General features: G+C 51.9%; 1 protein-coding gene across 1 annotated transcript in view; it reads left to right on the forward strand.

Annotated features, from left to right (window-relative positions):
* The window catches only part of MEI1 (meiotic double-stranded break formation protein 1), a 2,222,673-nt gene that overhangs the window by 18,831 nt on the left and 2,178,810 nt on the right, over positions 1 to 25,032 (forward strand). Inside the window, exon 2 of the mRNA XM_085599901.1 lies at positions 13,715 to 13,838. Coding sequence (XP_085456027.1) covers positions 13,715 to 13,838 — 124 coding nt within the window. The remainder of the gene's footprint in view (positions 1 to 13,714; positions 13,839 to 25,032) is intronic.

Raw genomic sequence — 25,032 nt, forward strand, 5'->3', positions numbered from 1 at the left:
GGTAGGGGGGGCCCCCAAAACTGGGTAATGTAGGGGAGGGAAGGAGGCAGTGAGTGAAGTATGGGAGGGGGGGGAAGAGGACGCGGGGCCGGCAGACGAGAAGCTCCTGTGACAGAGTATGTATGGGCTGGTGGTAGGTGTATGCGGTGTGCTCTAGGGCTCCCCTAGGGGGGGGGGGCTGGTCTGCCACTTGTCGCTAGGCAGGGGACTGGGTTCGTACCCGCCCTCGTATCTGGGTATGTTGCCTATCCTATGGGCCGTTCGTGTCCTCCGCCGATCCGGGGCGGTCGGGGGGGGGGGGGTCGCCGGGGCGTGGGGGGTGGGTTTGTGTCATGTCCGGGGCTTCCCCCGTCGTGTCTGTTTGCTTAAACAGGATGAGGAGTTGCGCCCACTCCATAGATATCGGGCGTTTGCGGGCGCCCTTCGCCTCCTCTTCTCGCAGCAGCTCCTCCTCTGCTGCTCCCCACTTGAGCATCGCGCCCACCCATGCCGGACGGCCCCTCTGAGGCCCTCCAATGCATTGCAATGTTTCTCTTCGCAAGGAGAAGGGCCAAGGAAATTAACTTCCACTGTACCTTTGCGGATTTCCTCCTCGGGGTTATCCCCAGCGCACACTCCTCCCAGGTGGGGGTGAACTGGAGTTCGGTTGTGGCTCGAATGGCTTGGTGTACTCCTCCCCAGAAACGTTGTATGGCTGGGCAGGCCCAAAACATATGCTTGAAATCGGCGTCTACCTGGTGGCAGCGGGGACATTTGAAACGTGTATCGGGGTAAAACCGGTGGAGTTTGTCCGGGGTGAGGTATGCCCGGTGCAGGATATTAAATTGAATATTTTTAAATCGCGCGTTCCTGGACACTTTTTTTGGAGACTCCAGGGCTTTACGCCACTCCGCATCATGGAATACTCTGCCAGCGTCGTCTTCCCATGTTTCCCGAAGTTTGTCCAGGGAGACGTCTGTGAGCTCCCGGATCGCTTTATAAAGCCAAGTAATGAGGTGGCTGCCTGCTCCCATACGCAGCACTGTGTGTAACACCGGATGCGTCGGGGGCTCCCCATTGCGTGCGTGCCAGAAACGGCCACTACTCTCCAGCAGCTGCCTGTGTTTCAAAAATTGCCCTTGGGGGGAGGTTGTGCCACTCCATCAGCTGTGCATATGTCCTCAGTTGTCCCTCTTGGAACAACGCCTCCATCTCCGTGACCCCATGATCCGTCCACACCTGGAGGGCCCTCGCGGTGTAGTACCTGCTCTGTCGGGGGAAGCCCACCAGGGGGAGTAGAGGGGAATATAGTGGCTGGCCCTTTGACATGCGATGGATCCTCATCATGCATCTGCGGGCGATAGCGACCTGGAGCAGGTGCGTGCGTGTCGGTTTGGAGCCTGGCATGAGCAGTCGGCGGATCACAGGCAGAGGCAGTTTGCCCCCCTCCGTGATCGTCTCCCCAACATGTCGCTCCGCCGTCCAGTGGGACAGCCACTGGAGCTGTGCCGCGAGAAAGTATGATTCAAAGGATGGTGCCCCGAGGCCCCCGGCCGTCGTGGGGAGGTACAGTGTGCGCAGCGCCACTCGGTGTCGGCCGCCCCCCCCATATCAGAGCTGCCAGCAGCGAGTCTAGTTACCGAAAGAAGGACCGCGGCGGGATAATAGGGAGGTTTGCAAAATAGTAGAGCATTCTTGGGACCATGATCATTTTTGCTAGAGCAACACGCCCTATGGGTGCTAGTGGCAATGTCTTCCAAAACCCGATCGCAGGCTCGTCAGTGCCCCTCGGTGGTTCCCCTCGAAGAGGTCCCTGGGGGAGTGATATAGGCGCACTCCCAAGTATCTGGGGGCTGTCCCATCCCATCTCAGCACCTGGTCGCCCAACGTTATCTCTAGGGGTTCCGCATGAACGCCCAGAGGGAAAATGGACGATTTCTCCCAGTTGACCCGGAGTCCCGAGATTCCCTCGTACTCTCGGAGCGTCGTCCAGATGGGCGTGAGGTCGGCCGTGATGTCACGGACGTAGATCAGGAGATCGTCCGCATATAATGACACACAGTGGGTGACGTCCGCTATGGGTATCCCCCATGCCTCCCCCTCCCGTCGCAGTCGTATGGCCAGGGGTTCCATTGCCAGGGCAAAGAGGAGAGGAGAGAGGGGGCATCCCTGCCTGGTCCCGCGGGTCACCGGAAACGGTGCCGATATAAGTTTGCCGAGTCTCACTCTGGAGGTGAGGCCTCCGTATAGGAGCTGGGTATAGGCCAGCAGCGTGGGACCAACACCGACCTGCCGCAGGACCTCGAACAAGTACCGCCACCGCAGGGTATCAAACGCCTTCTCCAGGTCCAGGACCAGGCACGCCGCCCTGGGAAATCGTCCTTTCGCCTGGTCCTGAACGTGGAAAAGGCGGCGCAAATTATGTGAGGAGGTTACGGCGGGGAACGAATCCACATTGATCCATGTGCACCAGTGTGGGAAGGATTTGGCTGTAGCGTTCCGCTAAGATTTTCCCTAGGATCTTGCAGTCCGTGTTCAGAAGCGTTATCGGCCGGTAGGACGTCGGGAGCACGGGATCTCTGTACGGTTTCAAGAAGGTCACCAATATCGACGCCCGCATCGAGTCTGGGAGCATTTTGCGGGCTACCGCCTCTTCGTATATGGAGACCAGCCGCGGCGCCAACAGTGCTGCGAATGTGTGGTAGTACTCGACCGGGAATCCGTCCGTGCCCGGCGCCTTCCCGCGTGCCAGGGCTTTAATTGCTTGCTTCACCTCGACCAGTTTGAGTTTCCCGTCCAGGTCCTTCCCGATTGTGGGGGGAATCGTGGGCAGGGACAACCCGCCCAGGAAACCGTAAAGATCTCCCGAGGGTCTGACCCGCGGGGATCGGTACAAGGCCGCGTAGTACGCGTGGAAGATGTGCAGGATATCCGTCTGCGAGCATTTGAGTTGCCCGTCCGGAGTTTGGAGCTCTGTGATTGGGCGCGGCGCTGTGTCCTGCTTGGCTAGCCAAGCCAGGAGGGCTCCCGCCCTATTTCCCTCTTTGTGTGTCCGTGTCGCGTACGCCCGAAAGTTATATTTGCGCAGATCTCGCAGCGCTGTTGTGTGGGAGGATTTGGCCGCTGATAGTTGCGCCTCCGTGGCATCTCCCCGATCTGCCCTCTTCGAGAGTTCCGCGAGCTGGGTCTCCGCCCCCTGCAGTGCCCTGTCTAGCACTCTCCTGACCCCCACTACTTGCTGATTGCAGTGGCCTCTGGCACTTACCTTGAATGCATCCCATTCAAGTGAACGCGTGGATGCCGTGTTATCGTTTCGCCGAAAGTGGCCCTGCATAAATTCCTCTAAGTTTTGGCGGAATACCGGGTCTGTGAGACATTCCCGGGGCATCCTCCATGTTGGATTCGGGGGGTGAGGGGGTTTCCATCGGAGCACCGTCGTATGTGCATCGTGATCCGACACTACTCTGCCTAGGTAGTCCGACTTTTGTACTGAGGGTAAGAGCGACGTGGAGCATAGGAATCTATCTAGCCGGACCCGCAGATCATGTGGGATCGAATGGAAGGAGTATAGCTTTGTGGTGGGATGGCGGGTTCTCCAAATGTCTGCTAGTCCCCATTTGTCTGCCCAGCTGCGGAGGTCTGTGGCCTGCTTGTATGCGGATGAGTGGGCTTGCGGGGGTGCGAACGGTCCAGGCGTGGATCCAGGGTGCAATTATAATCCCCTCCCAGGAGCCACAGGACCGACGTGTGATGGGCCAATGTGTGTGTGAGTTTGCCCCAATAGCCCTCCTGTTCTGTGTTGGGGGCGTATATACTCCCTATCAGTAGTTGCTGGCCCTCTAACAGCCCCATCAGTATTGCATAGCGGCCCTCTCTGTCCACGAGTCTGCTCTGCTCCTTAAATGGCACCAACGGCCTGATCCAAACTAGCGCGCCCCTAGCAAATGCGGAGTAGGTCGTGGCACATATGATGCCTCGCCATTTTCTCTGTAGTCTGTCTGCCTCCCCCGCCGTCAGATGCGTTTCTTGTAAGAGAGCTACCTGGGCCTTTTGTCTCTTGATGTAGGCATAGACGGAATATCGCTTGCGGGCGGTGTGCATTCCCCGAACATTAAGTGTCAGGAATTTTATGTCCATGTTAGGAGAGTTGTGAGGCATGTTGTGGGATGTCATGAGTATACGTCCTTGTTGTACTGTGGACCCCTCAGCCGCCGCGCCCGACCCCCCCCTCCCACCACCTACTGTCTGTCTGTGTACTGCGTCGTCCGTAAAGGTTGCCTTGCCCGCTCTGGGAATGACAGGGAGGGAACACAAAGGATAAAGAGGTGAACTGCAACAACGGTGGGAAACAGTCCCAATGCTGGGGGCGCATCGTGCAAAGCGATGTGCCCAAACTGGTTGCCTTGGTGTGACTTTAGTTCGTAACCGCGGGGGTGGTGGATCCGGTGGCTGCCGATCCCGCTCTGGCGGTAGCCCGTATATCATTGATGACTATAAGTGTCCTGCCCGGCGTCGGGCTCAGTGGTTATTCTGGTCTTTGTGGTCTGCATGGCCGTATGTGTTCGGTTTGCCGCTGACTCGATCCGTGGGTCTCTTGTCAGATGAGTGTGTCCGCGGTCTGGGGGGTCACCACAGGGGGTGTCACCGAGCCCTCTCGCGAACCTGGCGTTGCGCTCTTATCGTCGTCCGAGCTAAAGATGTGAGGGCCACGTTCCGAATCCGATCCTCTGTCCTGGGGACTCAGTGTGGCCACCGCCTGGAGAGCCCTCCGACGCTCCGCAATAATCTGTGCCAGGTCCGGGGAGCTGGCGGTGGTAGTTCCGGTCCGTCTGCTAATCGGCGTGGAGGAGGCCCTCCGGGTCCGGCGACCCGGGCGCCCGGGTTTTGTTGTCGGGCGAGAGCCGGGGTCATCCCCGAGGTGCTGTGTGTGCTGTTCCACCCATGTCGCCGCCTCCCCCGGGTCCGTGAAGAAGTGCGTCTCGCCTCTATAGATGATCTTGAGGCGTGCCGGGAAGAGGAGCGCATATTGTATGTTTTTCGAGCGCAGGGTCCGCTTCACTGCCAGGAAGGTGGCCCGCTGCTGCTGGACCGCACGGGAATAGTCCGGGAACAGCATTACTTGCTTGTCCTCTAGCTGCAGCCGTCCCCGTTGTCTGGCTGCCCGTAGGATAGCGTCACGGTCCTGATAATGGAGGAGTTTGAGCAGGAAGGGGCGAGGGGGCATGCCCGGCTGCGGTCTGCGGGCCGGCACTCTGTGGGCCCTCTCCACGGAGAAAAACGCGGTGAGAGCGTCTGCTGGCGTGAATGTGGCGATCCAATCTGAGATGTATTTGACCGGGTTGGGACCTTCGATTCCTTCCGGCAAGTTCATGATTCGGATGTTGCTCCGTCTGGAGCGCCCTTCTAGGTCGTCCGTCTTATTCTCCAGCACCTTTATCCGCATGAGTAGGTCCTGGAGCGTGTTGTCCTGCTTTTGAACCTGCGGCTCCAGTGTTTGGAGACGGTGCGCGCTTTGCGCCACTTTGTCCGCCAGTTTCCTGTGGTCGTCGCGAAGGAGGCCCAGGTCTGATGATAACTCGCCGAACCTCCCTTCCATTGCCACTCGAGACTGTTCTATGGCTGCCAGGACCTGGTCCAGTTTTCTGGCCGTGTGGTCATCTTTGACGGGCTCGGTGCCGTGGGGGGGCCTCGCCGGCATCGGCTTGGTTGTCCTGGACTGGTGTGAGACTGGCGGTATCCCCGCTGCTTTTTGACGACCCATCGTGGGGGGGGGGGGGGTTCCTCCCCGTGCCGGTGGATACTTCTGTTCACCGGTGTCCACGCTCTGGTTGGTCCGGTGGGCCCGCTCTCCCCGCAGGTGTGGCACTTCAGGAGGCAGCCCCCACCTGGCCTTATCCCACTACCTCGTGGGCGAGCGCGCCGTCTGTGTCCCCTCCGGTCTTCGGCTCGCCGACTGGGCTGGCACACGGGCGGTCAGTGACCCCGTAGCGTCCACGGGCTCGCTCTGGTGTGCGCGTGGTGTGTGCCACTTTCGTTGGTCCCCAGTACTACCGAGCCCGTCTCTTTGAGGCTCAGAGATTCTCTCCGACCGCCTTACGTCCCTGGCGGGTCCCTCTCATCCCCTCCGGTCTCATGGTATCCGCGCCACAGGCCACACACACCTTTCGTGCTTCCCGGCCTGACAGCCCCTCAGAATCCAAGGGGTGCGCACGACTGGGCCAATCGAGCGATGGCGTGTGGATGGGGCTCACCCTTCTCCGCTGTTGGCAACCCTGTCCGGGGCTCCGCACTTCCCCCGTCGCTTGGCCGCCGGTGTCCGCTAAGGTTGCGGGCTGCTCCCCACACCCCTGTCGGGTGCCGCACCAACTCTCTCCCTTCGACAGCATGTGGGGGGGGGGCCCTTGGAGTCACCCCGTAGCTCGCGCCCCGGTCGGGGCTCACCTGATGTGCGGTCCGCTTCGTCAGGCTGTCATCCTTCCGACGAGACTCCCGCCTGGCCTCCTCCGTCCGCAGCCACTGGGGGGGAGGGGATCAGCACCTTCCCGCCATACCGCTCTCGGAGCCGTTGGAGTGCCCAGGTCGTCCCCCGGGACCCTGCCTCTGCCTCACCGTCTCTGGGAACTCACGCGGGCTGTTGCGATCATCATCCGGGTCAATCGCGCTGCCTGGGACGCCGCGGCTACCCAGTCTCATCGCCTCTCCGCTCCTCTCCGTTCGCCATCTTGTGTGCGGTCTGCCAGTGTCCGCGCACGGAGTCCCCGGCACCGCTCCCGCCTGTATCTCGGGGACCGGGCGTTGGGCAGGAGGGTCACCGTTGTTGCCGGGCTCGATGCGTCTCTTTTCAGCGGCGATGGACGCCCGGGGCAGGTAGGACTTAGTGTTTTACGGGCCTCCGAGCAGGAGCCTCAGGGAAAGGAGTCCGCCATCTTGGCTGGCTCGGCCACGCCCCCCAACCCCAGCTCATCATAATCGTTTAGCGTAACAGGGTGCGGCTGGCAGTATACCTGCGAGATGAGGTAGACTTGTAGGTTTTGGATATGAGGGTAAAAAAGGATCAGCCATAGTGAAGACCATTGCTGGGTGCATTGATCCGACACTTATGCTTTTTAAAAAAACGTTATTTCCATTTTATTACATTGAACAAGTAGGCAGTATAGAATACGTTCGAGGCATGTGGGCTGCTGAATTCATATCTGTGCATAGATCGCCGCCTAGTGTTGGGTCCGGATGTTTGCACGTTGTTGTCCTGGAAGAGTCTTCGAAGTATCCTGGGATAGGTGACTCCTCCCCTGGACTACAGTGCGCATGGGCATCCTCTCCATCCTCAGTTTGTTTTTTTCCGCCATTGGGTTCGGATGTGCTTATCTTGACTCAAGTTAGGAAAAACTTTTTACAGGCCAGGTACTGTTCCCGATCGGTATCGATAGTCATTTGTTAGTTTACTAACTTCCAGAAACCAACTTTTTCGCATCATACCCGACCATCGACCCGACATCGACGATGGAATCGAGGACGCCCTTCAAGCGGTGCCCTGTATGCAATGCGAAATATCCCCATGTCGACGTCCACCCGGTGTGCAACAAATGCCTTTCACCGGATCACGACGAGTCCACATGTATGGCCTGTGCCCGATTCCGATCCAAGAAGACTCTCCGGAATCGTCGAGCAGCGAGGCTCGAAGCGCAGCAAGCGGCACCGGCCCCGACTGACATCTTCAACGCCGAGGACGAAGATGTGCAAGACGTGGAGAACCTACCCTCCAGCCCCGCTTCCGAACACGACTCCGGATCGGAAGACGTTGAAGAACAACTCTTTCACAGAGACGAAGCCGACACCGAGGTAGGAGACTACAATGAGGCCTTAGGGGCCGAAGAGAGTAGCTCCGGTGACGAGCAAGGCCTACCCGAACAGACTTTGGATATCCCAGTGCGTCAGTCTGTGGCTCCGGTCGAGGGATCGCCTTCGGGCCTTACCCAAGACCTATCCCGCATCCATTCGGCCCCGCCCTCTGGCCCGGCCTCGGACATTCAGCGGCAGCCTATACTACCCAAAACGGCTGGTTTCCCTTCATCGAAACCGAAACCGAAAGCAGTCTCGGTTCAGCAGAAACCGAAACTGAAAGTCACACTGGTCAGATCGAAGCCCACCACGCCTTGGACGCCAGCCAAACCCGTCGGCACCGACCGCACCAAACGGGACTTCGGTGCCGAGCTTGCAGCAGCCGACGTCGACGCCGACGCACGGAAAAAGACCAACGGGACCGCCAAGCCGCCTCGGCTCCCGGCACCGAAACAATCGGCTCCGTCCACAAAGGTCAAAATGGCTGCTGGATCTCACACCACTTCGAAAACAGCACCAAAGGCACAATCATCGACGCCGTCGACAGCTACTACCTCTCCTCGACTCGATGACCCCGTGGCACCGAAGAAGTCCACGCCTGCCTCAACGGAACCGGTCGGCGCCAAAGAACCGTCGGCGTTCCAGGTGCGGCAAGTTTCAGCATCCTTGCAACGCATCAAAGATAAGGCGGCCCTCCAGGACACATCAAGCTCCGAGCCGAAAAAGGCTCAAAAAGCTTCTCCGGCACCGGCGAACATCACTTTTGGCCTGCCACCATCCACGGCGCCAAAACTGTTCGAAATCAGAACACGTGTCACCCACACCAGGATCACACCTGCAGAACACTCTCCTACGGAGACGTCGCCTTCACACATCATCGATGCCGCAACAGGCAGAATGATGCTTCACAAGAGGAAGATAACTTCTGAGCCAGCTTTGGACTCCTACCGGATCCCACTAAAGAAAAAGCTGCCAGTGGATTCGGAACCACTTCTTTACGAGCCTCTCCATGCCTCTTACCAAGATCCACAGTCCTTCTCTCCGACACACTCCGACACAGACGTTTTGGAGGACTACATGGGTGACCACGTCCCCTACCCCGGAGAAATGGACCCTGAAGGCCAACGGGACCCTGACCAAGCTTGGGATGACCCTGTGGACTCAAACGCACCTATGGATACGCAGGACACGCAGCTATATGGTGCAAAAACGTCTCCCACAGAGGACACTGCCGCATTCAACGCCCTCATTGAACGTGCTGCGGCCAATCATGGTGTTCAACTCCACTCTGACACCATCGAGGACGATTTTCTCATGGACACTTTCGCATCCTCAGAAAAACATGTTAAAACTCTACCCATGTTGAAAGGTGTCCTCAAACCAGCAAAGGACATTTTCAAAGAACCCACCAGGGCCAGAGTAATAAACCCCAGAATCGACAAAAAATATAGGTCGGCGCCTGGGGATCCTACATATATTAGAGGACAGTTGCCCCTGGATTCCATAGTAGTCGCGAATGCTCGTAAACGGGCGCACTCGCAGACAACTGGGGATGCCCCTCCCCCGGACAAAGAGTCCAAGGTGTTAGAGACCTCCGGCAAACGGGTTGCAGCCCAAGCAGCTAACATATGGCGTATTGCCAATACTCAAGCGCTCCTGGCTCGCTACGACCGAGCGCATTATGACACACTAGAAACATTACTACAACATCTCCCTGACCAATACAAAGAGGGAGCAGAGATCCTCATCAGAGAGGGACAACTCCTCACAAACGCATCCATCAAGTGTGCACTGGATGCCGCAGATACAGCTGCCAGAGCCATAAACACTAGCGTCATGTTACGACGACACGCCTGGTTACAAATCTCCGGATTCAAACCTGAGGTGCAAAATAACATCCTCAACCAGCCGGTCAACCCAGACTACTTATTCGGGCCAGAGGTTGACACCACACTAGAAAAAATAAAAAAGGACACAGACACTGCAAAGTCCATGGGGGCTCTCCAAACGCAGACCTTTTGGAGTGGCTCCTTTCGTCGCCCCGGTAATAGAGGAGCAGGTAGAGGACAGGGGTCACAGCAAACCTACAACAAGGGCAACACCCAAAGTACCTATGATAAAAACACCAGGGGTGGATATCGTGGTTCAAGCACAAAGGGCAGAGGACGCGGATACGGCAATACCAGATCCTCTCCCAAGAACAAACAGTGACGCCCTCTCCCTTCCTCCCGACCACACAACACCTGTCGGGGGAAGGTTGCAAAAGTTCCTGGCCACGTGGAACTCCATCACCACGGACAGGTGGGTCAAAGATATTATCAAACACGGTTATTGCCTAGAATTAACCTCTACTCCACCCACAATACCCCCAAAACACCGTCCTATGTCCTCAGAGCACTTAGCGCTATTACAGCAGGAAGTGCTAAGCATGATGCAAAAAGGCGCAATAGAGGTCGTACCCGTCCACGAGCAAGGTACAGGGGTGTACTCCCTGTACTTTTTAATACCAAAAAAGGACGGGTCACTAAGACCTATACTAGACCTGAGACCCCTCAACCGCTATATTCTTTCGGAGCATTTCCACATGCTCACCCTGCAACAAGTCCTCCCACTGCTCAAACAGGGAGACTTCCTGGCCACACTAGACCTCAAAGATGCGTATTTCCACATACCCATTCACCCATCACACAGGAAATATCTCAGGTTCACTATTCAAGGGCAGCACTACCAATTCAAGGTTCTTCCCTTCGGCGTCACAACAGCACCCAGAGTTTTCACAAAGTGCCTAGCTACTGTGGCGGCACATCTACGGAGGCAGCACATACACGTCTACCCTTACCTGGACGACTGGCTTGTTCAAGCAAAGTCAGCCCAGCAATGTGCCAGCCACATGTCCCGCACCATTCACCTCCTTCACAGTCTGGGGTTCTCACTAAATTACCCAAAATCACATCCAACCCGCACACGTACAACAGTACCTAGGTGCGACCATAGACACTCTGGCGGCCACAGCTCAGCCAAATTTAGTGAGAATCAACAGCATGCAAATGCTGATTTCCAAGTTCAAACCACAACACTCCATTCCCGCGCGAGTGTTCATGCAGTTGATAGGCATGATGGCCTCCTGCATTTTCATAGTCCCACACGCGAGACTACATATGCGCCCGCTTCAGGAGTGCTTAGCACGTCAATGGAACCAGGCTCACGGACAACTAAAAGATCTAGTGTTGGTGAGCGGTCGGGCATACAACTCTCTGCATTGGTGGAATCCACAAAACCTTTGCAAGGGCCGACCGTTCCAAGAGCCTGTTCCACAGATAATACTGACAGCGGACGCGTCTCTCCAGGGATGGGGAGCTCATGTACTCAACTACACAGTGCAGGGACTATGGACAACACAACAAAAGAAGATGCACATCAACCTTCTAGAACTGATGGCAATCTTCCTGGCTATGAAAGCATTCAAAGTACACTTGTGCAACAAAGTCGTGTTGATCCGGACGGACAACATGACCGCCATGTACTACACACAGAAGCAGGGAGGAACACACTCTCCACAGTTGTCTCATTTGGCTCAGAGCATGAGAAATTGGGCCATTCAGAGGAACATGTTCCTCATGGCGGAACACCTCCCCAGCAAGGACAACCAGATGGCGGATCTGCTCAGCAGACACAGCCACCAGATGCACGAGTGGGAGTTACACCCATCAGTACTCCAACCGTACTTCCAGCAATGGGGTCATCCAGAGATAGACCTATTCGCCACAAGCGAAAACGCAAAATGCCAAAGCTTTGCCGCCAGGTTCCCACATCCACAGTCGCAGGGCAATGCGATATGGATGAACTGGTCCGGCAGATTTGCGTACGCTTTTCCCCCAGCACCGTTGATACCGCTGGTGGCTCGCAAACTCAGACAACACTCACTGACACTCGTCCTGGTTGCTCCAACGTGGGCACGCCAGCCATGGTACACCACTTTTCTCGAACTTTCCGTGGTGCCGCATCAAAGGCTGCGGATCAAACCCGCGCATTTGACGCAGAACCATGGAGAGATTCAGCACCCAGATCCGCAACAGCTGAACCTGGCAATCTGGCTCCTGAAGTCCTAGAGTTTGGCTACCTAAACCTGCCACCTGACTGTATGGACATCATTAAGGAAGCTAGAAGACCCACTACCAGAGCTTGCTATGCAGCCAAATGGAAAAGATTCGTCATCTATTGCAATAATAATGACATTAACCCGCTAGACGCATCCATCCAAAACATAATTTGTTACCTCTTACACCTATACCGATGCAATCTGGCGTACACCTCGATACGTGTCCATTTGACCGCAATATCAGCCTATCTCCAGAACAGGCAGCACCTCTCTTTATTCAGAGTGCCTGCCATCAAAGCATTCTTGGAAGGACTCAAACGAGTAATTCCTCCAAGCCACCCACCGGCTCCGATGTGGAACCTCAACTTGGTCCTCACACGCCTGATGGGTCCACCCTTTGAACCTCTACACTCATGCGAGATTCAATTCCTTACCTGGAAAGTAGCTTTCCTAGTAGCGATCACTTCTTTAAGAAGAGTTAGTGAACTCCAGGCACTAACCGTTCAAGAGCCATTTATACAGGTTCACGCCAACAGGGTCGTACTACGTACCAACCCCAAATTCATGCCCAAGGTGATATCGCAGTTCCACATGAATCAAACTATTGAACTGCCTGTTTTCTTTCAAAACCCACAAACTGTCGCAGAAAGAGCACTCCATACACTAGATGTGAAGAGAGCCCTCATGTACTATATCGACAGGACTAAGATCTTTAGGAAGACTAAACAACTTTTCGTTGCCTTTGCCCCACACCACAAAGGTAACGCTATCTCCAAAGCAGGTATAGCCAGATGGATCGTTAAATGTATTCAAATTTGGTATCAAAAGGCTAAACGCACATTAACGATTCCCCCACGAGCCCACTCAACGCGCAAGTTAGGGGCCTCCATGGCTTTCCTGGGAAACATCCCTTTGCATGATATATGTAGAGCAGCCACCTGGTCCACTACACACACATTTACCAAACACTATTGTGTAGATGTGCAATCAAAACAGCAGGTAGCTGTAGGACAGGCTGTTCTCAAAACTCTTTTTCAGACCGCTGCAGCTGGCACTGGTAGCCGCCGCTAATAGGAGGTACTGCTATGTATTCTATGCACAGATATGAATTCAGCAGCCCACATGCCTCGAACTGAATATGCTACTTACCAGTATGCATCTGTTCTTGGCATGTAGGGCTGCTGACATTCATATCGCCCTCCCTCCTCCCCAGCGCCTGTAGCAGCTGCAGCTCTCAGAATTACTGTAAGCATGGTCATCACTTTCTGTATCTACTCCATCACTGCCACAATGGCGAAAAACAATCTGAGGATGGAGAGGATGCCCATGCGCACTGTAGTCCAGGGGAGGAGTCACCTATCCCAGGATACTTCAAAGACTCTTCCAGGACAACAACGTGCAAACATCCGGACCCAACACTAGGCGGCGATCTATGCACAGATATGAATGTCAGCAGCCCTACATGCCAAGAACAGATGCATACTGGTAAGTAGCATATTCAACTTCCAGCACAAAAAGATAGCAATGAGTAGATATAGTAACATTTCAAATACATGGCTGATATGGCATAGGTGAAAGACACAGGGTGGTCACAAGCATAGAACTGTAAATACTGACGTGTTATGCTTCTTACCAGCGTATATGTGCACTGTAGATGCACTTTCTGGTTCTCTGACAAATTGGCAGCAGTTGCCAGTAAGTGAGGGTACAAGATGTAAGAGCACAAGATACATATCTTTTCTTAACAAATATAGCAATGGTATATTGATATATTCCTCCTTCCTATTTTGTCTCAAGGTTGTGCGCAAGAAGTATATGCTGTCCTGCTTCCGCCACATTCTGCACCACTCTGCTGCTGCTGTCACTGAGCTGCTAATGCAAGACCCCAGAATTTGTGCTCACTTTCTCGGAACACTGCTTGGTAAGAGATAACTTTGGAACACAACTTGAATTGCATAAGAAAAGGTCACATATTCTCTCAACTGATTTTTCCTGGGGCTCAAAAGGAGAACCTTAAAAAAACAAATTATGTGTTGCATTGAGTTTGTTCGATAACCATTTACATTTTATGCTGTTCACCTTCAAAGCCAGAAGTGGGGTAATTGAACTGCACTGAGGTGCTCTGAAATGATGTTTTTTATCTTTAACGGTATCAGAACTGAATTCAGATAAAAAAAAAAAATACTTGAGGCTCAATTGTCCAAGTTTAATTGTAAGCAAATTTGTTGCTGTTATTCTTACAAGTCACATCACACTTTTAAATATTATTCTGCACAGTGCAATTTTGTATTACTTGCATGTTGCAAAACACGTATTGCATTCAGTTTTGGAGAGTTGAAGAGATCATGAGACACATATTTATCAGTAATTGAACCAAAAACCGTAACGGTAACAGTTAAATCGCTCACTCAAAAAATCGAATCTTGCTTTTTAGGTCTCGCCTGACCCAGCGCTTTAGCGCTGCTCTGGCGAGAGCTATTGAAAGCGGGATTTGGAAGTGCAAACTAGTGCTTTTCAGGCCGCCAACTACAGTGCATGTGCGCCGGGCGCGCGCACCATTTGTCAGCCTGCTGATCACTTTCGCGGCCGCTTTGATGTTCTCAGTGAGCCGCGGGGCCACTGAGAACATCAAAGCGGCCGCGAAAGTGCTCACCATATGCCAGCCTTCCCTGCGTTGCTTTAGCACTCACCGCCCCCACCCCCCCTTGCTATAAGATTCTTTTGTTTAACACAAACTTTATTGAGTTTCATAAGCCATACCTTTTTCTTTACTTTAAAATCTTTATTCGATAAAAGCCCAATTTCATTACAGGCACATTAACTATACAGTGCAGACAATATTATGAATCGTATAAAAGTTTCAGAATCTTAATAAGGCTTTAGTTGTTAGTGAACCAGGGATGCCGCATTCCCATACATTAAATTTATGGTTACAGTAATTAATTGATTAAGTTCTCAGGCTACCCTTGGCCTTTCTCTTTCTCAAACAAGCCCACAGAAAAGTAGCTACAGAGAAACAGACAGAAGGGTCTGAAAGGGACTTTAAAAAGTACAGTGCCACCCTACCTTGAGTAGAATTATGGTGCCTTAAAATTGGAAGAATAAAAGATTCACTTTCTGTTTGAAACAATTTGCAAAACAATACAAGGTGAAGATCTGACTGGAGCAACTGGTTATCGCATGGGCATGGGATTTAATCAGAGTGTTTAAATTGCTTCTCTGGGGACCCTAGCATCAGAGGAATGAGGTTCATGTGGAAACGCTGGACGATGAATCTATGCGGTGTGGACAAAATGCTGGACAGAAATTAAAATCCTTCCTCTGTTCTTTGAGGGATCCAGTCGTATGCAAGTGACACTTTTTGGTTTTGATTAGTTTCTCTACAGATAAAGTTTGCCCTCTGCATAAATGCCTTGATTATTTTCTGTTTGGAGACCACTCTGCAGGATGCAGGTACCCTGAATAATTCTCCCAGTCCAATTGTGCTCAGTTCTGCCTCTGCATATTTAAGCCAGCCAATCTTGTTGTAATGCTCCAGCTTCAGGCAATCACCAATTATACACTGCGTTAAGTTAACTGTGGTCCTGCGAGAACCATAGCAAGATTGGTGCCAATCTAATTGAGTCTGCCATATAAGGCAGCCCCAATTCGCTATGTAAAATGTAATCGGAAAAGCACTGGGGGAGCGACACCCTGTTTTAAAAATAAGCTATCCTCTATTGTTTGGAGTTTCTCAATCTGAGCCATCCTCCAGACTCCTGCCCCGTAAGTTGCCGCTGCCTTTATTTTTGCAAGGTATATCTTTTTAATGGGGTCCACGGGACTTGCGCCCAACCTTTTAGCAAAGACCTTGATGGCTTGGAGACTTCTTTCCATAGCTAGGGCTCTTGCAGTCACCAGGTTTACCCAAGAGTGGTTTTTGTCAAATAATACACCGAGGTATGGAAAGGATTCTACTACCTCAATTTTCTTTGAACCCAGATGGAAATGAGGAGGTTTCGAACCTTTGTCTGCTCATGCTATAATGATGAAGGATTTTGATTAATTCAATGTTAGATCTAATGAGGCCTATGATGTTATTAAGCCTTGCAGGGCTACCCCTGTCCTGGCGATTAAGACCGCATCGTCGGCGTATGCAAATATTGGGAGGGGAGTGCTTTAAAAAATGGGCATGTCCCAGGGGGGAGCCAGTCAGTGCAGCCTCCACCTTCTTTGTATAGATGGAAAAAAGAAACTGGGCGAGGACGCAGCCATGTCTGACTCCTTTCTCGATCTTAAATGACCGTGTGCATTTTCCTTTAATGCTGTACCGGCACAGGTGGTGGCATTGGCGTAAATCTGTCGAAAGAAAGAAATTAATTATTATTGGGTCGATCCCCATCCCCTCCATCATAGGCCACAGCTTATGGTGAGATACGCAGTCAAAGGCCGCTGACAGGTCCATAAAGGCCATGTAGATCTTCCCGCCTTTGACTTTGGTATATTTGTCAATACAGAGAGAAAGGTTGAGGCATTGATCAGAAGTCCCCTTCCCCCTCTGGAAACCATATTGTGCCTGCATCAAGATGTTTTATTCCTGGGCCCAGTTCTCCTGTCTGGCTAGTAGGGAAATGAGTCTGTAGTTTTTAGGGATGTCTCTATCCCTTTTCTAATAGATTGGCACAATTATACTGTGCTTCCAAGACAGTGGAGGGCCCTCTGTCACTATACTGTTGAATACGTTGGTTAATAAGGGGGCCCACAAATCATACTTGTCTTGAAAAAGTTGGATCGGCACCCCATCTGGCCCGGTGCCTTCCCTGGGTCACAAGCTTCCAACCCTTTTATAACTTCGCTGAGTAATAATTTTAAACTACCTTGTGGTGGATGACTTACGTCAACTGGCGGGGAGGCGGGGGGGTATCAGAGCCAAAGATACTTTGGAAATATCCCACCCATGTGTCCTTGCTTACATGTACTTCCAAGGATGAATCTTTGGGATCTTTAAAATAGGGAGCATTTATGACTTTTCAGAACTCACTACTACTACCTGAGTTAGCGGCCTGCTGGAAGTCATCCCAAGCTTTCTCATCTGATATCCTTCTCTCATTTAATTCTAGAGGTTTTATAATCTCCACGTAACAATTTTATTTGTACTGGGTCTCTCGGGTGGGTTTTTAGTGCGTTGACTAGGGCTCTTCTAGCTGATGGACATGGTGAGTCAAACCAACCTCTAGCCCTTGGACAGTTTGCGCGTTTGGGTCCGGTCAATACGTCTTTTAGTTTCTCCATCAGGGCTCTAAACTGGAAGACTAATAGTGCCGGGATGGACTCCTCGGCCAGACATAATAAAATATTGTTGCTTGTTTGTGCTATGAGTACAGGTACCAAATTCTGCTTCACCAACAGCACCCACTTAGTGAGATGTTTCCTACTACCTCTTGTTGTTTGTTCAATTATGGGGGATACTTAGGTGGCTAAGCAGACTTGCATGGTCACTGTAACAAGTGAAAGTAGTATCTATATGGGCTACTTTCCTACTTCTTGTAGAGGAGTCTTGGATAAAGTCAATAGTGAATTCATAATGGATCCTCCTAAATGTTTTCCCTATATTTTCCGTATTTGTGTTATTTATAATCCCCAAGTTCCTTATGTAAAGGAGTCTGTTAAGGCTGTTGCCGTAATCATAATAGGTGAAATGAAGAAGAAAATTGGATAGTCTTCATGCCCGCACACCGTAGCCTCTTTGTACTTACAAAGGTGAGCGTTAAAATCCCCCACCAAGATAATATTTGGAGGGCCCATTTTTGTAAAAGTTTATTTTGTCTAGCGCCCTATTTAGCTCGTCTACAACTAGCTTCATGCGACCCGTTCTTTCGTTGTTATAGAAATTAATAAAAGCCAGTGTCTATCATCTATACCTTCTAGTAAAAGCTTGTGGAAATGTTTGTTCTGGGATCCGATCATCCTTACTTGCAGCGGGAAGGTGTTAGATATTAGAGTTAGTAATCCCCCCTTCGCTCTACCTGACACTGAGTCTGCTGCAGCTGTGTAAAAAGACCGGTAACCCGAAACAAAGATGTGCTCCGTGGCCCATATTTCCTGAAAGCAGAAAACCTCCAAGGGATGCCAAAGTTTGTGCCATTGGACATCACCTAGCTTTGGGGTAATTCCTGCCACATTCCAGGAAGCTAATCTGATTTTACTAGAGTTGGCCATACTCAGAGATTGGGGACTCGGCGAGTTCTCCTGTATTGAGGGGACTGGGTTGTCTGGAAAGTTGGTACTCTCAGTGAGAGGCTGGGTTACTGGGGTTAGTCAGTCACAAGGTTCCAGATCTGAGAGGGCAGCAAATCTATTGTGAAGCCCCACCCCCACAATGCTATTATGGCTCCCTCCGTGACTCATTTGGAGTCCTGGTCTTTGCCTCTGACCCATGCCCTGAATTGAGCCCTGCGTATAAAAGTGTTCCAGGGGTAAGGGTATGATCTGAGTACTCCTGGCTGACATTCTATGGCGGTTATTTAGAAGTGAATTAACCACGTATACGTTGTTGAAATGTACCACCACACAGTCACTGTCAATAGATTTAATAGAGCTGCCCAACCATCCCACTCTCAGAGCCATAATCATTTCACTGGGCAACGTGTGGTTCCTCGTTCCTGTGTCCATTAGGTGGTGTGAGAGCCAATTCAAACATTTATCCATCAGCTGTGAGGTGGATTCAAGCTGATTGTCGTGCAATGGAGGAACATTTGCCAAAACCAGGACAAGGGTGGGAGCTGCAGGTAGAAGATGTAGAACTTGTTGTGCTTGGTTTTCTGCGCTCTCCCTCGGTCTGGTTTGTATTTGATTTGTCTGTATGTCAGGACCTGTGACCCCTGGGGCTCTGGATCCCTGATGTACTGAGCCCGTTGTGCCTGGTGGGAGTAAGGTTCGACCTTCCGTTAGTATATTATGGCGAGCAGTAGCTGTAGAGGACGATTCCCCGGGCAGTATGACTGAGGTTAGAGAGAAACATGCCGAAGGTGGTCTGACACGCCCTGGTTGCTGCGGACCTGAGGTAGATTTTTGGCCATGATGAAAGATACAGGCTCCATACACATGGGCTTAGGGGGGCGGTGGAGAGCTGCATTCTGTCCCTCCAGGCTGGCTAGTCAATCGCCAATGGCTGTCAGTTTAGTTAGGATTGGCTCGAGCAAAGAGGACATTGGGTTTCTTACTCCAGTCCAGAACACGTCATCCAGTGTTACAGATGGATATACAGTGTTTGCACTGGGTGGTAGTAAAGAGCCCTCTGTGGGCGTCTTGGAGTTTCTGCTCTAAGATTTTGGGGCTCGAGTCGGTTTTGTTGGCTTGGGCTTAGGCTTCGAGATTCCACCACCTCTTTGTCCCTTAGCTGGTGGGACGTTGGAAGAGTCAATGAGAGGGGAGCGCTCAGGCCCCCTTCTGGTTACGACGGGTTTCGCTGGTGAGAATGACCGAATTTCGACCCCAGTACATAGTTGGTTTGGGGATGTTTCATTTGTAATGATGAGTATGGAGAACCTCCTCTAGGGCGCTCCCTGTGGGTGACCTGTACAGCAGAAAAATGGGTTCCAGGGTAATCGCCTTTGAGTGAGTTACATTTTATGGGTAAGTACACTTGCTGCTCTGGACAGAAATGCATCCAGCGTTGCTACTGCCCCTCCAATCGCTTTCTCCATATGTCCTTCCCTCTTCACCATTGTGTCAATAAGAAAGCTGAAAGCACAATACCTTGTGTTTGACGTTAGGGGCGGGGCCCTGCCCAGCCTCCTCCGGGCTCTGACGTCCTGCGCCGTGTTACTCCTGGTGCGCTTTTAAGCGCGGCGTCGGCGTCTGGTGGCACAAGGGATGCTGGGACTCTGAGTCCCCCAAAGGTAGTGCGATGCTCCCAGCGGGAGTGTGGAGGCTGAGGTGAGGCCGCGGGATTCCTGGTGCGCTTTTAAGTGTGGCGTCGGTGGCTGGCAGCACAAGGGCTGCTGAGACTCAGAGTTCCCCAAAGGTAGTGCGATGCTCCAGCAGGAGTGTGGTGGCTGCGATGAGGCTCAGAAGCCATAGCATTGAGGATTATTGACATTACTGCAATCATGTCAAACAGGAACATATACAGTAGTATTCATTTCTTAAATGTTATTCTCATCTATGCGTACATCATAAGTGTAAGATAAGGCAACAGACATTGTGTTCCCCAAAAGTATGTGGTGATAACCAATATTCCATTATAACAGTCCCCTCGCCCCTCCCCATTAACATGACATTCATCCTTTCATCCATTTCTTGTTGCAGCACATTATGTAGCAAGTAGATCGGTTAGCGAACATCCCACGTCGTTCAGCAGTTAACAGGAACAGTCTTGGCCAATATGGCTTCATAGTCACAGCTCATATTTGAGCGGCGTACCTTTGGGCCCCATGGGTTTGGTAGGGGCCATTACTGGTTCCACGCTAGCGGCTCTGGTCCTGCGCCAGTCTGGCCCCTTGGATTCACAGATGAATCCGGACTATACCAGTCATACCACCACGACCTTCCCTGTCCCCAGTCCCGTTGCCTTTGATCCTGGTGCCATCTCCATTCTGATCCCTGACTCCAACACGGACCCAGAAGGGCGCCGTCCGACTCTAGCTCCAACTGGAGCCATGCCTTCCAAGCTGGAGCCTGAGCCCTATTTCTATAGCCTAGCACTCGGGAAGGATTGGGGGGCTCGCTGAACCCTGAGGAATACCATCCCTCAGGTCCACAGATGCACTGATGTGGGGACTTGGCAGAGGCCAGTGAACTGGACGCTTATCCAGATACTGACATACTTTCTCCACCTGCTGTGGCTACAGAGGAGGGAGCGTCCTTTGCAATGGTGGTGAGGAGGGTGACTGAGATCCTGGACTTGAAGCCTCTACCTCCCATGTAAATTCTCTGGGCAGAGCGGTTTCATCAACAGTAGTCTTGCGATGCCACACCTGGCTAAGGACAAACTGGCTTTTCGAGGGATGTACAAGCATCGCTTATGGACTTGCCCTTTGATGGCTCCCATCTCTTCAGAGACGAGGCGAATTCAGAGCTGGAGCTCTTTCAGGACAGCAGGTCTACGGCCAGGTCCATGGGCCTTTCCTTGGCCCCTCACCATCCCCAAACCGCCGTTCGCGACTACGGAAGGGGCTTCCAACCACTTTTGTACCCGCCCAGACACCGCAGCATGCAAGTTTTCCAGCCTCTGTTTGGCTGAGGACACGTAGCCCAGTACCCACTGGTCTTGTGGGCCGGGCAGCCAGAGGTTGGACCAGTCCACTACTTCCCCGGCAGCCACAACCCCCAAACCTTTATAGTTTGCCCCCGTACCATCATAGGCTCCCAGTGGGTGGCAGGATACTCCATCACCTGCCCCACTGGAGGTCTATATCATCAGACCAATGGGTTCTAGAGATTGTCCGGACGGGCTAGTCCTTCCCCTCCCCTTCAAGACTTCCCCTCCACCCACGCCACCAGCTTGCGACAGGCTGACGAAGGACCATCTTTCCTTGCTCCGCCGGAAAGTGACAGATCTCTTGGCCAAGGGAGCTCCAGAGAGGGTACTGATTCCAGAAGTAGGTCTTTTTTGCTATTTCCGCTAATTTCTGGTGCCTAAAAAGGACGGAGGATTTCATCCTATCCTAGACCTGAGCCCTCTCAATTTCTTCCTAAAGAAGGAGAAGTTCAAAATGCTCACGCTGGCTCAAGTCTTGTCGGCCCTGGACCCGTCAGACTGGATAGTAGCGTTGGACTTGCAGGACACATAGTTCTATATTCCCGCCTTGCCTGCCCACAGGCGCTACCTGCGGTTCACTGTGGGACACAAGCACTTTCAGTTCCCTGTGCTCCCTCTTGGTCTAACTAGCGCTTCTCGGTGTTCATCAAGGTGATGACTGTGGTTGCAGGTCATCTGCGGAGATTGGGGTTCCAGTCTTTCCCTATCTCGAAGACTGCCTCTTGTCGCTAGGCTCGCCCCAGGCAGTCGTCTCCCACCTCCAGACTATAGCAGACCTCCTGCATTTGCTGGAGTTCACGATAAACGTGCTAAAGTGACACCTGACTCCCTCTCAAATGCTCTCCTTTATCAGAGCTGTTCTGGACACGGTGAAGTTTTGGGCCTATCCTCTCGAACGGCGAGTCTAGAATGTACAGGCTGTAATACAGATGTTTCAGCCTCTATCCTGGATTTCTGTGATACTGAGACTGAGGCTCCTGGGCCTCATGGCTTCCTGCTTGTGAAACATGTCCACTGATATATGCGGGCTCTGCAGTTGGACCTGAAGTTCCAGTGGGTGCACCATGAGGGAAATCTCTCCAACATGGTCCAGATCTCAGAGGGAACAGCAAATGATCTGCAGTGGTGCTTAACGAACCACGATTGGGTCCGCGGCAAACCCCTCTCCCTTACCTAACCAGATCTGACAGTGGTGACAGATGCGCCACTCCTGGGATGGGGCGGCCATCTGGTAAAACTCTGGTAAAACTCTCATCCTCTAGTTGTGAGTACTGGTCTTAGGACTGGGTCTCCCATCAGGGAACACATACCCATTGTTAGAAATGGGGTCTCTAGTTGTAGTTGACAGGGGTTTTCGCTCTGTCCAAGTAGGGACTCTCACTCTAGTCATGGTAATTAAGTTACACCTTCCAAATAATCTGTACTAACCCCCTTGGTAGCTTGGCAAGAGCAGTCAGGCTTATCTCAGAAGCAATGTGTTTAGTATTTGTACATACAAACAGGAACATAGTGAAAACACCACAAAGGGACTTCACACCAGTTTAGACAAGCATTGGCATAGCCAATAGGTCTCGCCTTTGGGACCTTATAAGTGTTTAGCCATGCAACAGTTGCATAAATATAAGGTCCCAAAAGCGAGACCTATTGGCTATGCCAAGCGGCAAGTGAAAGTAATCGCGGTAAAGCGCGGCGCGCACGCCCGCACACATGCACTGTAGCTCCAGGCTGGCCTGGTAGCACTTTTTGGAGCCCTCTCAATAAGTCTTGCCAGACCAGCGCATGCGCTGGGTCAGGCGAGACCTAAAAAACAGCCAATATTTATATGAATAAAAAAAGACCAAAACAACAAAAATCCAACATACACAACTCAAGATATGAATTTTCAAGGTTAAATGCAGTAAAAAAGTGTTTAGAAACAATAGCTGGGCATACAACGTGCCTGATGAAGTCAAATTCAGCAGTTCGGCGCTGACTGTGGCGGAGCACAGGCCAGCTATGGAGTCCCACTGATCCTGGTTACGGTACTTGGAAAACGATGAGAAAATAAGACGTTCCCCTGTGCCGGGGAGGTGAGGCATCGCTGAAGCCGGTGCAGCATCTGTTCCTCACTGCTCTGCAGGTCGGTGGCATGTCGGCGCTCTGGATGTTGCAGATACAGGGGAGGTCTTGTGGGGTTGGTGTCAAGGAATTGGTTCCTTGTGACAGGGCAGGGTTAATGAAGTTCGGAAGGTCAAGCCACGAGGCGTCAACTTCTCTGTGTCGATGTCACACCACTGGGCAACAGGTGCTGCAGCATAATCGGGTGTCATGGATGTTGGTAACAAGGTAATCAGGACTCTCACTGTGGAGGAACTTCGGAAGCACTGTGGCAGCGTTGAGGCCTGCGTTGTAAGTCACAATCGTTGCAATCAGCGGGGACCACCGCTCCGGTGCAGGCAACGGCAATGTGTCAAAGAGCGGCACCAGTTCCGAAGTCGCGCTAGAAGTCGATGTACCAGTTTCTTCTTGTTGAACACAGCAAACTCGCTTCCAAGGGCCCAGGAACTGGATTTGTCACCACTTGACAAGCTAGAATTCCCAGCATAGGAGCCCAGTTGCTGCAGGTGATGTCTTTGATGGCCCTGAGTCTTCCAACAGTAGGCAAGCTCAACTCAAGCCCTTAGAGAAACGTTTGTAAAGCAGGATGTAGAAAGAAAAGTCCAGATCTTTCTCTCCCAGAACAGGGGCAGCAAGCAGCAGGCCAGCACAGCAAAGCAAACAGCAAAGTGGTAGTCCCTCCTGACAGCAACACAGATCTTCTTCCTGGCAGAATGTCCTCAATCCAGAAGTGTCCTGAGTATATGGTGCTAGAGGTCCAGTACTTACACCCATTTCAGCCTTTGAAGTAGGCAAACTTCAAAGAACAGTCTTCGCAGTGCACAAGACCCGGCCAATCCCTACCCTGGCTCCAGACACACTACAGGGGGTGGAGACGTTTTTGTGCGAGGACAGGTACAACCCTATTCCGGTACAAATGTCAACTGCTCCCACCCTACTAGCTCAGGAAGACCCATCCATCGGCTTGGTGATGGGCCATCAGGCTATGCAGGGCACACCTGAGCTCCTTTTGTTTGTGACTGTCTAAAGCGAATTCAGAAAGCCCAGCTGTCATCCAAGCCAGACGGGTATTTTAGGGACAAGCAGAGGCAGAGAAGGCTAAGGTAAGAATGCTAACTTCCTAAAAGTGCTACAACAAGATTGGGCAACCCAGTATACCCTTGGAGGCTTGGATGATTTTCAATATTAGGTAAATATGCCTACAAGGGAATTTATTTTTCTCTACAGCTTCATAATCTTTTTTGAGAAGTCCTAAATAATGACTTCAAACGACAAATCTTTAGAATTAAACATATTTTTTCAACGTGAATGAATCTCCAAAGAAAACAAGACGGGTGTATACTTTTTTAGAAAAATATAAATTTGTATAGAAAAATTAATTGAGGGTACAGAAAAAGCAAATCACAAGTATACAAAAGCGACACGCTTCCCTGCTTAGGGCGATATAACATGGACCCTGGCCTGCAACAACAGCCCACTCACACAAGTGAGATATCACTTTATTCACGAGACCGAGCGGAACGCTGGATAGGAGGACATTTGTGCAGGCATGGTGATCCAACACAGAAATGTTAGACAAATGAAATTATATTTAGGCTAAATTTGAGGTTTACAGGGGAATCTGGGTAAAAAAACGTTGGTGGATCTATGCAAGCCACACCTCCCTGAATTCACCCAGTGTCTAGTTTTTAGAAATGTCCAGGTTTGGTAGGCTTCCCTACATTGCCACCGAGCCCAGGACCAAACATTCAGGTGACCCCTTGCAAAACCAGGTTGT

This window comes from Triturus cristatus, chromosome 4_2 (genome assembly GCF_964204655.1).
Source record: "Triturus cristatus chromosome 4_2, aTriCri1.1, whole genome shotgun sequence".
NCBI classification, from domain to species: Eukaryota; Metazoa; Chordata; class Amphibia; order Caudata; family Salamandridae; genus Triturus; species Triturus cristatus.